Source organism: Phacochoerus africanus, chromosome 7 (genome assembly GCF_016906955.1).
Source record: "Phacochoerus africanus isolate WHEZ1 chromosome 7, ROS_Pafr_v1, whole genome shotgun sequence".
NCBI classification, from domain to species: Eukaryota; Metazoa; Chordata; class Mammalia; order Artiodactyla; family Suidae; genus Phacochoerus; species Phacochoerus africanus.
This window is the reverse complement of record NC_062550.1, coordinates 63,235,927-63,248,828: the sequence shown is the minus strand read 5'-3', so window position 1 is coordinate 63,248,828 and position 12,902 is coordinate 63,235,927. Positions and strand designations below refer to the sequence as shown.

Sequence of the window (12,902 nt, the reverse complement as noted above, 5' to 3'; positions counted from 1 at the left end):
AATTTATGGCATGTACAAGTTCCCAGGCCGGGGATCAAACCTGAGCCACAGCAGCGACAACTGAATTCTTAATTGCTAGGCCACCAGGGAACTCTGAGAGGATCCCCATTTAAAACAGGTTACCAGGAATTCCCGTCATGGCTCAGCGGAAATGAATCTGACTAGTATCCATGAGGATGCAGGTTCACTTCCTGGCCTTGTTCAGTGGATTAAGGATCTGGCATTGCCATGAGCTGTGGTGTAGGTCACAGACTCAGATTGGATCTAGGGTTGCTGTGGCTGTGGCGTGGGCCAGCAGCTGCAGCTCTAATTTGACCCCTAACCTGGGAACCTCCATACGCCTCAGCTGCGGCCCTGAAAAAACAAACAAAAAAAAAAAACCCCAAAAAAACAAAAAATAAAAAATAAAACAGGTTCCCATGACTTTTTTTTTTGGTCTTTTTGCCTTTTCTTAAGCCGTTCCTGAAATGTATGGAGGTTCCCAGGCTAGGGGTCAAATTGGAGCCACAGCAACGCGGGATCCGAGCCGTGTCTACGACCCACACCACAGCTCATGGCAATGCCAGCTCCTCAACCCACTGAGCAAGGCCAGGGATCGAACCCACAACCCCATGGTTCCTAGTCGGATTCATTAACCACTGCGCTACGACGGGAACTGCCCCCATGACATTTTTTATAGGCCCTTGTACTTTAACGACAGAGCATATTGTGATTATAATCAAAGTGGACTTATCATGGAAATTTCAATGAAGAATGTAATGGAATAATTATAAAGGGATAATAATGTGTTTAATCTCCATCTGCATCCTTAAGCCACATGGGATCAGGGACTGTCTACATCATTTACCACTGAACCTCTTAGCACCTCATGCCATGTCGAGCGTGTGTGTGTGTGTGTGTGTGTGTAATAGTCGCTCTATGAGGATTTGTGGGAAAGGAGGCCATGGAGTGAAACCTGGTTTTGCTCTAACAACAAGGAATACAATAGCTATAGCTGGTTGGAGAGATAACTAGCCTAACTATATCTATCCCTGAGGAAGGCTGGGTCACACTGTCTGAAGGTGGTTTTCTGGCTGGAACCACTTGTTTTAACCACATCTATGCCCATAACTTCTCATTTGAACCATTGGATCCCTGCGAAAATTTAGATTTGAGAGATGGCCATTACCCAACTATTCTGGCTCTCCAGGGAGCTGAGTTAAAACAGAGTTCTCTCCTTTTCTGCACAAAATAAAGCACCAAAGTTAACACTGTTAATACATCTGATTCTTCAAATTTAATGTCTTGAGTGCATTTCCCTGTTACAGGGAACGTAATGTGGGCCCCCCTTCTGCCCAACATCCAGCTAGCTCGTGTTCCCGATCAGTTACTAGATGAGGACCTTGGCCAGTGGCCACATACACGTTTTCAGCATTCAGTGGGAACCGTGGTCAAGTTCAAGTCCCAGACAGAGATCTTGCAAGAATGCCACTTGCTATGAGATTTGCAAGGTCATCTGCGAGGCCGCTTTTTTTTTTTTTTTCCCTTGCCATCTGATGCTGTGGGAAGATACATGTTAATTTTGGAAACCAGCTTTCTCATTATAAGAACATACTAACTATAATACTGATCAGCCTGAGTACTTTCTAGATATCATTTATTATTTTAAACATTTTACATGGATTCATATAGTCAATCCCTCCAACAACATTTGTGAAGAAGTGTTTTTATTTTCACTTTCAGATGAAATTGGAGCACAAGAGGTTAAGTAACAAGCCCAAGATAAGAGTGGCAAGAGATGGAGCCAGGAGTCCGAGCCAGGCAGTGTGGGGCCTAATCACTGAGCACAGGCTGGAGACAAACCCCATAAAGATGTCTGTTGTTAGTATCAGTCTTGCTCTGAGCATTCACAAGACCCTCCCATTCCCCCCACAGAAAACTGTGTCCTCCTCCCTCCCCAAGCAATGCATAAGGCACCTGATAAGGTCTGCAACAGCCTGGGCCTCCCCACCAAGTGCCTGGAATCAGCCCTGAACATCTGGTTGAGTTTGACTCTGAGCTACACAGAGCATACTGTGTGTGGTCCATTTGCCCGGGAAAGCCGAAAATGTTTTCTGACTCAGATTCTTCCTGGAGAGAGAGGTCATTTCTGAAAGAGGCTCTCTACACAATAATAACACCTTGGATTTGTATATCTGCCTTCCTTCCTTCCTCCCTTTCTTCTTTTTTTTTTTGCCTTTTTTGGCCACCCTGAGGTGTATAGACTTCCTGGGCCAGGGATCAGATCCGATCCAAAGTGGAGACCTAAACCACAGTTTGGGCAACGTTGGATCCCAAACTGTGTACTGGGCCAGGGACAGAACCTGATCTTTCGTCCCAGTGCTCCCAAGATGCCACCGATCCTGTTGCACCACAGTGGGAACTCCCTGAATTTGTATATGTTAAAAGAAAGGTTTGGAGTTCCCATCATGGCTCAGTGGTTAACGAATCTGACTAGGAACCATGAGGTTGTGGGTTTGATCCCTGGCCTTGCTCAGTGGGTTAAGGATCCAGCGTTGCGGTGAGCTGTGGTGTAGGTTGCAGATGCGGCTTGGATCCCCTGTTGCTGTGGCTCTGGTGTAGGCCGGCGGCTACAGCTCCGATTGGACCCCTAGCCTGGGAACCTCCATATGCCGTGGGAGCGGCCCTAGAAAAGCGAAAAAGACAAAAAAAAAAAAAAAAGAAAGGTTTACAAGTGTCTTTGCATATTTAATTAATCGTCACATAAGGCACTGTCATTCTCATCTTACAGTTGAGGAATCTCGGGGTTCAGAGTGGCCGAGAGGTTTAGTAAGTTGGCCCAAATTACCTGGAAAACTAAGGGAAAGCAAACAATCAAGTGCTAGAAATTTTGTTGAAAAACTTATAATTGGTTCTCTCATTTAAATTTCCAAACAATCTTATAAGATATTGAATTATGAGAATTATTATTTTCTCTCATGATCAGCATCACATCACAGAGGTTAAGCTGCCCGTGACCTTGAAACTAGTAAGATCGAAGCTGAGATGAATTCTGACATAATGATATTACCACATTTGTAGGGTGTATTAGCCTACAAAGCATTTTTGTATCCTTCTTCCCTCCCTCCCTTCCTTCCTTGTCATTTTTCTTTAGGTCTGCACCCTCGACATATGGCGGTTCCCAGGCTAGGGGTCTAATCAGAGCTGCAGCTGCTGGCCTACAGCACAGCTCATGGCAGCGCCAGATCCTTAACCCACTGAACAAGGTCAAGGATCAAAGCCACATCCTCATGAATACTAGTTGGGTTTGTTACTGCTGAGCCACAACAGGAAGTCCCTTTTTTCTTTCTTTTTTTTTTGGCTATGCCCATGGCATGCAGAAATTCCTGGGCCAGGAAGTGAACTTGCGTCACAGCAGTGACAATACCAGGTCCTTAACTGCTGGGCCACCAGGGAACTCCTACAAAGCATTTTCATGTGTGTAAAAAAATTTAATATTTCTAGCAACTCTGGGAGTAGATGAGAAAGATTTTTTTTTTGTCTTTTTGCCATTTTCTTGGGCCGCTCTCGCGGCATATGGAGGTTCCCAGGCTAGGGGTCGAATCGGAGCTGTAGCCACCAGCCTACGCCAGAGCCACAGCAACGCGGGATCCGAGCTGCGTCTGCAACCTACACCACAGCTCACAGCAACGCCAGATCGTTAACCCACTGAGCAAGGCCAGGGATCGAACCTGCAACCTCATGTTCCTAGTCAGGTTCGTTAACCACTGCGCCACGATGGGAACTCCCGGGAAAGATATTTTGATAGCTCTTCTATAGCTCTAGAAATCATGTTCATTTGGGTTAAATGATTTGCTTCAGACTGGTAACAATATCCCATATGGCCCCATTTATCCCTAGAGACACTAAATCAGTGGCAGGTGACAATGTACTAATAAGTGGCTAAGAGGAAACAGAAATGCTAGAGTATTTTGAACAGAGGCACCTTGATTCAAGGAATTGATTTCACAGATAATAAAAGAGCTGAGATGCCCAGGAGGGGACAGTGAAGACACCCAGAGGTTAGTAAGTGCCCTACAGAGGTAGAGGCAGGATATCTGCCTGAGCTCAGAACCCTGGATCACCTGATGAAAACTAGAACCACGGTGGCCTGTCCAGCAAGTGCTGGAGCCACAGGGGAGCTCCTGGTTTCAGAGCTCTGATAGTGGGAAGAAGGGGAGGGAGAAAGACCCTGGCCTCTCCCTTCTTCTCGCCCTTCCACCTTCCATTAGCACCTCCCACTAGGCAAACTCCCCTGGGAGCCAGGTGACATCAGTGCCTGGGACACAACCGACTGGGGTCAGCCCTCACTCCACCCTGAGACATAGAGCAGGGCAGGGAACCGTGAAGGCACACAGGCAGCAGACCAGCCCGGACCCTCAGCCTGCCTTCCAAATAATCCTTAACAACAAAGACAAGTGAACCGAATTCTACTGCAGAAAGGAAAATTCTTTGTGAGCTCAAGGTACCACATAGATTCTTCAAGCGTCAAAGCCAGCAAGGACCCTAGAGATCACTGGGCCAGGTCCATAGGCTGGTACACACACACACACACACACACACACACACACACACACACACACACACACACACACACAGATGCTCCTATTGACCCCTGGTGTTTGCAAACATTTGTAGTCAGTTGCCAACAGTTAAAACTGACACGGTCGCCCTACTCAAAACCACAGCCTCACCCCTAATACTCTCGGGGCCTTCCTCCCTGTCCCTGCCCTTTTTTTTTTTTTTGGTTACAGCACTGATCACCCTCTGATACAAGATATATTTGACTTATTTATTTCTTCATTAGTCACATTGAACATAGTTTTTTGCCAGTTTTGTTTACTGCTTTATCCTCGTTACCTATAAGCGTGCCTTGCCCATAGCTGGCACTCAACAGTTACTTATTCAATGAATATGTTTTATTTTTATTATTTTTTAAAAGCTGATTTCATTGTCATTTATTTATTTAGCCTTTTTAGGGTCACACTCACGGCATACGGAAGTTCCCAGGCTAGGGGTAAAATTGGAGCTGTAGCTGCTGGCCCACGCCACAGCCATAGCAAAGGGGGATCTGAGCTGAGTCTTCCACCTACGCCACAGCTCACGCCAACTCCAGATCCTTAATCCACTGAGTGAGGCCAGGGATCAAACCCGTGTCCTCATTGATACTAGCTGGGTTCATCACCGCTGAGCCACAACGGGAACTCTGAATGAATACATTTTAAATGGAAAGATTTCATGCGAAGAATCTGGATTTCTGATTTCCTTAAATATCTGGCAACCCTGGGAGTTCCCAGATGGCCCAGAGTGAAGGATCTGGCATTGTCACTGCTGTGGCTCGGGTTCCATCCCTGGCCCAGGTACTTCCACATGCTATGGGTGGAGCCAAGAAAAAGAAAGAAAGAAAGAAATCTAGCAACCCTGGTTCACATCACTGCATGGCAACTGCCCAGAGTTACCCTCTGTGTGGGTGGGAACCTGAGTTCTCTCCCTTCAATTTGCCTCAGTCTCCACCTTGCCTTATAGTCTAAAACTGCCAGCTCCACTCATTTTTCTTATGTGCCTGGCTCTTTGTAGGCATTTGAATAGACCACCTTTGATGGGGCTAAACTGCTCATTCTACATACAGTTAAGGAAGCAGATATAGACAGATGAAGTGGCAGGCCTCTGTCTATAGCTGCTTGAAGAGTCCAGACTCCAGTTGAGGGCTTTTGTGTGATGATCACTATAATAAGTACCCAAACTTGGCCCCTGGGCAACACAGTCCTTTAACAAATGAAGTACTGAGCAGGGGGCTGAGTATACAGTCAAGAGGTGCACAATCATCTAGTGGCCGGCTTTTATTTTCAGGGGACAGTCCAATTTGCCTGGGTCAACACCGGCGTCAATTTGGGGGAAAACAGGAGTTCCCGACCTGGCGCAGTGGTTAACGAATCCGACTAGGAACCACGAGGTTGCGGGTGCGATCCCTGGCCTTGCTCAGTGGTTAAGGATCCGGGTTGCCCTCAGCTGTGGTGCAGGTCGCAGACGCGGCTCGGATCCCGCGTTGCTGTGGCTGTGGCGTAGGCCAGTGGCTACAGCTCCGATTGGACCCCTAGCCTGGGAACCTCCATATGCCACGGGAGCCGCCCAAGAAATGGCAAAAAGACAAAAAAAAAGGGGGGGGGGAAACAGCAATGACGCCCTCCTTCCCTGTCCTGTTGGGTGTTCCAGGCACCCAACTCTGGGAGTTTCCATAGCCATTTTACAGCGGTGGACCTTTGCACACACTCTTCTTGTTTCTGTACACTCTGGCACATCCCTGAGGCCCGGTTGAAGGCGCTTCCTCTGTGGAAGGCCCCACCATCACCCGTCGGCAGAACAGGCTGCCCTGCGTCCTGGGCCAGCCTTCACAGTCACCTCCACGCTGGGCAGACCACGTTCTTTTATACCCTGTTTTCCACTAGGGATGGCTTGGGAGTTTCTTAAGGACAAGCACTTTTTCAGACTTTCCTGTAACCGAAGGTCTTTCAGCAAACAAATATTCAGATTGTCTGCAATGTTTAAATGGACCGATGCATTCCACAGGCGCTGTTCATCTCACTAAGCTGAGATTCTCCCTTAAAACTCACCCCCGCCCCCATCTCCCCTTCTCCCTAGTTCAAGTGATAAGAAGTGGAGGGCCATGCCCCCTGCAGAAAGCGGAACGCACAATCCAGAGCACATTCCTGCCCCACCTGCCCCCCGGGAGCCACTCCAGCAGCGATCCGGGTGCGGTGGACGCGGCCCCTCTTCCGCTTCTCGGCAGCCCTGTGGGCCTACCTTGTCCCCTTTGCTCAGGACCTGCCAAGGCCATGTCTCCACGCTCCCGAACAGCGAGTTCTTGATCATGCCCAACATGGTGTCACCGCGGCGCTCTGGACACACAAGCGGACTCCGGTCAGCGCGAGTTGCTGGCGAGAGCGGGGCTACTGGGAGAGTGGGGACGGGCGGGGCGGAGGGAGCGGGGTGGGCGGGGCTCCTCGGGCTCCCACCCGCGGAACGCGCTCGGGAGGCGGGCCCAAGAGGGACGCGCTGGGAGGGGCCAAGGAGGGGCGGTGCTCAGCGGGCTCCCAGCTCCCGGCGGCCAGCGGGGCTCAGACCTAGGAACCTGTGGTCCTCCGCCAGCCTCGCCTCCAGAACTGAATCTGACCTCTTCGCGGGGGGTTGTGGGATTTAGGCAGCAGTGGTGAACACCTCATCCTCCACCCCTACAATCTTGCCCCCCGCCTCGTCCCGTCACAGGCGTCTGGGCGACAAACTGCAGGGCCTCCGGATTCCTCTCATGGTTTACTCTGCCTCCATCCTCAGGCGCTGTCCCCAGGCAGGTGCTGTACCAGGTTCAAAGTCTTTGCAGCCTTTTGCCCTTAGGGACCCCTGATTGCCTCATCTCCACAGAGATGTGTCTAGTTTGCGCACCCCTCCCCAATTGTTTCTCATCTGGACGATTGAAAGAGTATTAACTGGTTTTCTACCTAGCTCTTTCTTTCTCCAACCCGTTTTAATCAAAGATTTTACATTAATTTTCTGAATCATAGCCTCGCTCTTTCACTCCTTTTATTCAAAACTTTCTAACCGATCTTATTACCATTTATTGAGTGTCCGCTCTCCCTGTCCAGTATTTTACAAACATCTCTCTCCTCACGCGACTAAAATATTTTAGAGTCGTTTTACAAAGGAGAAACCTGAAGCTCGATATGTGTGTGTGTGTGTGTATTTGCTTTTCAGGGCCTCACCCATGGCATATGAAAGTTCCCAGGCTAGGGGTGGAATCAGAGCTGTAGCTGCTGGCCTCAGCCACAGCCATGTGGGATCTGAGTGGCATCTGAGACTGGTGCCATTTTGTTTATTCAAATGTTCTGCCCAGAGGGGGATTCTTTATGCAGGTTTGTCCACTGGTTACACTGTCATCTGAAATTGTTAACCTAATTGTTTGCGTAATTTGTGCAGGCTGCTCCGAGCCAACACTGAGGAACCTCTTGCCTCCATCTTGGGAAAGAAGACCTTGAACCTGAGCCCGGCAGTGGGAATCAATAATGGTGATACTGATGATCTCTAGATTTGTGGTAACAGATAAAAAGATGTACTTTTTGATAAATATTTGTTGATTGCTATAAATTAATGGCTATTTAATTTTTATTTTTTGACTCTAAGATGCTATAGATTATGAGGCATTATTATTTTATATGCCATTAAGATAGAAAATAAATGCTAACGAGTAAACTGTGATGTCAATTGATTTTACAGCATCTAGGGTCATTAAAAGTAGCATGCAGCTTACAATTCATAAGAGATTATATGAGGCCTTGTAAGAGTCCTTGAGTATTTTTGTGGCTCAGAGCCGCGTCCCTTTATTATAAACTAAGCTTTTAAAGGGCAAAGATCTATTTTTCTTTAGCTTTTTCCTCACTCACCACACCCAGGGGTTGCTTAATAACTGTGGAATGATTAACAAAATTGTACTGGATATTTGATCTAAACATCTATTTTTAGTTAATCAACTAGTACAGTGAAATGGGGCCTAATACTCCATGCGGTTGGTCACGTAGCAAAAGCATTTGGGAGTCAGAAGTCATCTGGTCAGAAGATTGAGATTCCAATCTGGCTCTGTCCACAGGCCTCTGAGAAGTAGGGGTAATGATGTCACCTGCAGTGCTGCTGGGTGGGTTAAAAGAGCCTGTCAGTCAGGCACTTGAAAGCACTGTGTCCACCATTAAGGCCTAGACTCTCTCCCTCCTCCTGGCCGAGTTGGTTCTGCTACCAGGAACTGAACCCAGCTACTTGAAGAGCATGGCATAAATAGTGAAGTGGATGGTAAAGAAGCAGAGACAACACAGTTTGGTTGTTAAAAGAAATACACAGAAGCTCAATGAAGAGGTAAGGCCAAGATACTTTTTTTTTTTTTTTTTAACATGGGAAATACTGAAGCAAGCTCTAATTTTGAAAGGAAAGAGCTAGGAAGTAAGAAGAAGGAAGATGTTAAAGATTCAGCAGCAAGGTGGTTGACTGAGTGATATTCCTGAGAAGGTAAAAATGAAGGTGAATCAGAACATGAGAGGTTGGATATGTCTTGTATTATAAAAAGAGGGACAGATGGATATAGGTGTACAGACTTTTGTAGGTTGGAAGTGGGAAGTTTGAGGAGCTCATGTTGGAAGGCTTTCCTTTTCTCTGTGAAACAGGTTATGACAATGATGGAATAGGTAGTAGGATAGAACAGAATTGTTCTTTCTATCCAAGCAAGGCATAGACAAATCAAACAATAGTTGGCAATAAGGCATCAGAATATGGTTTTCCTAATACCAAGAAGGCTAGAATTTATTGTCAAGATAATGGGAACCTATCCCATTAAGGTTTTTACGTTTAACATGGCTAGATAATTGGTATTCCTGCCTCACGTTAGCAGAGGGTGTCTTTGGGTGCAGCTCAGGACTCTTGGTGAGTGGCCAAGTGTATGAAACTCAGGAAGGAGGGAGATTCCGCCTCATTCTGTCCTCCATCTGCACCGACTACCTTCCCTGGCCTTCTTTCCTTTCTCATCCAGGACGGGCCTTGTACCTGGTGCTGACTATGGACATGTTCCAACCTTCAGGGGCCACCCACTCCCTGCCCACAGTAGGAATGGTCTCATATCTGCCCCCACTCAGAGCATGGCATACCGTCAGTACCACAGACATCCGTTCTCCAGGGAATCACTTCCTTTCACTTTGCCTTGTAAATTACAAAATGAAAGCCATTTCCTTTCATTTTTAATAAGGTCTGGTTTGTTTAATCTTAAATTCATTTGACACATTTTATTTATTTATTTACTTATTTATTTATTTTTGTCTTTTTAGGGCCACACCCGGTACATGGAAGTTCCCAGGCTAGGGGTCAAATAGGAACTGCAGGAGTTCCTCTCGTGGCACAGTGGTTAACAAATCTGACTAGGAACCATGGGGTTGCAGGTTCGATCCCTGGCCTTGCTCAGTGGGTTGGGGATCTGGTGTTGCCATGAACTGTGGTGTGGGTCGTGGATGAAGTTTGGATCCCGTGTTGCTGTGGCTCTGGTGTAGGCCAGCAGCTACAGCTCCGATTAGACCCCTAGCCTTGGAACCCCTGTAGGCCACCAGAGTGGCCCTAGAAAAGGCAGAAAGACAAAACCAAACCAAATAGGAGCTGCAGCTGCTGGCCTGCACCATAGCCACAGCAACACCAGATCCGGGCCACATCTGTGATGTACAGCACAGCTCACAGAAATGCTGGATCCTTAACCTACTGAATGAAGCCAGGGATCAAACCCACTGAGCGAGGCCAGCATCAAACCCTCATGGATACTGGTCGGGTTCGTCACTGCTGAGCCACAAGGGGAATTCCTATTTTATTTATTTTACCTTTATTGAAGTATAGTTGATTTACAATGTTGTGTTAGTTTCAGGTGTACAGTAAAAGGATTCAGTTATATGTTTACATTCATGTTCAGGTTCTTTTCCATCATAGGTTTTTATAAGATATTAAATATAGTTCCCTCTGCTAATAGTAGGTCCTTGTTTTTTATCTGCTTTATGTATTATAGTGTATATCTGTTAATCCCAAACTCCTAATTTATCTCTCTTCCCTTTTCTACTTTGGTAACCATAAGTTTGTTTTCTGTGTCTGTGAGTCTGTTTCTGTTTTGTAAATAAGGTCGTTTGTATCTTTTTTTTTTTTTTAGATTTCCTATAACAGTGATATCATTTGGTGTTTGTCTTTCTCTCCTGACTTATTTCATTTAGTATGGTAATTTTAGGTCCACCCATGTTGTGGCAAGTGGTGTTATTTCATTCTTTTTTATGGCTGAGTAGTAATCCGTTGTATATAAGCACCACATCTTCTTTATTCATTCATCTGTTGATGGACACTTAGGTTGCTTCCATGACTTGCCTATTATAAATAGTGCTGCTGTGAACATTGGGGTGCGTGTATCTTTTCAAATTAGAGTTTCCATCTTTTCTGGATATATGCCCAGGAGTGGGATTGCTGGGTCATATGGTAGCTCTATTTTTAGATTTTGAAGAAATGTCTGTACAGTTTTCCATAGTGGCTGCACCAACTTACATCCCACCAATGGTGTAGGAAGATTCCTTTTTCTTTTTCTTTTCTTTCTTTCTTTCTTTCTTTTTTTTTTTTTTTTTTTTTTGTCTTTTGTCTTTTTAGGCCGCACTCACAGTATATGAAGGTTCCCAGGCTCTGGGTCTAATTGGAGCTACAGCTGCCGGCCTACACCACAGCCACAGCGACGCCAGATCCAATCCATGTCTGCAACCTGCACCATAGCTCACAGCAATGCCAGATCCTTAACCCACTGACCAAGGACAGAGATTGAACCCACATCCTCATGGATCCTAGTCGGATTTGTTAGCCACTGAGCCATGACGGGAACGCCAAGATTCCTTTTTCTCCACACCCTCTCCAGCGTTTGTTATTTGTAGACTTTCTGATGGCAGCCATTCTGACTGGTGTGAGGTGATACCTCATTGTACTTTTGATTTGCATTTCTCTAATTATTAGCGATGTTGAGGCACATGGGTTTTTTTTGGTTTTTGATTTTTTTTTTGTCTTTTTTCTAGGGCTGCACCCACTGCAAATGGAGGTTCCAATCAGAGCTGTAGTCTCCAGCCTCTGCCAGAGCCACAGCAATGTGGGATCTGAACCATGCCTGTGACCTACACCACAGCTCACGGCAACACCGGATCCTTAACCCACTGAGCAAGGCCAGGGATCGAACTCGAGTCCTCATGGATGCTAGTCAGGTTCGTTAACCACTGAGCCACAATGGGAACTCCAACATGTTTATTTAATGCTTACTATGTTCTCTTGCAGGCTGTGGGGTTCTAAACTGAAGCAGTGAATGCAATAGACAAAAATCTTTGTTTTATTGGAGTTTGCATCTCGGTGTGGGAGACAAGCAAGAAATGAGTAAACTAATAAATATGTTATCATAGGTTGGGGGGCGGTGTCGAAGCACAGGTATGCCAGTATGTGCCACTTTGGATTGAGAGGTGACATTTGAACCCAGAGCTGAAGAAATGAGGGTGTAAAGAAGGGGCTAGCTGGGGGCGTTTTCAAGTCAGTGAGAGGAGCATGTGCAGAGGTCCTGAGGTTGGAGAGTACCTAGTATGTTGAGAAAAGTGAGGAGACCAGGGAGGCTAGAGGTGACTAAGAAAGGGAGAAGGTAGTAGCAATGATGGCCAAGGCTGGACTCTGAAGCCAAGTGCCTGGGTTCAAGCCCCAGTTCCACTGCTTATGAGTTGGGTGACCTTGGACAAGTAATTTGCCCTTCTCTGCCTCAGGGTTGTCATCTGTAAAATGAGGATAATGGTAATACCTTCCTCAGAGGCCTGCTATGAGGATCAATAATCATAACGCCCTTAGAACAGTGCCTGGCACATTGTAAGTGGAGGAAGCTCTGTCTGTATTTGGTATCTCATATTGGTTCATTTCTCCAGAGAGCCCTGGCTAATACAGCTGGGGTGCAGGGCAGGTCATGTGGGACCTTGCATGTGTGAAAGGAAGATAAAAATGGAGTCGATATTGCTAAGAGAGCTCCCTAAAGTGGAGCCAAGAGACCACTGAGGAAGTAGGACTTATGCATGTCAGTCTGGATGGAATCTGGCCTTTTGACCACTTATCATCTTAATGCAGGCATCCAGAACATCTGCAGAATGTTCCAGAAACTCAAGATCCTTATCGGACCCTTATTCCAAAGCAACTCGTGACAGCCTATCCCTTAGGACAAATATTTCTTTTCTTATGTCAAACTACACCTCTGTGGCTTTTGCCTTAATAGGCCCCTGACTGTCTTCCCCAGAACACATTCAGTTTTACCTGAATCTTTGTCTCTTGAT

The 12,902-nt window shown here is 46.5% G+C and overlaps 1 protein-coding gene across 1 annotated transcript in view; it reads right to left on the bottom strand.

Moving 5' to 3' along the window:
- The window catches only part of HEBP1 (heme binding protein 1), a 31,280-nt gene extending 24,278 nt beyond the window's left edge, over positions 1-7,002 (bottom strand). The window contains exon 1 of the mRNA XM_047787507.1: positions 6,820-7,002. Coding sequence (XP_047643463.1) covers positions 6,820-6,897 — 78 coding nt within the window. The 5' untranslated portion in view covers positions 6,898-7,002. The remainder of the gene's footprint in view (positions 1-6,819) is intronic.
- Between the last annotated feature and the right edge of the window lie 5,900 nt (positions 7,003-12,902).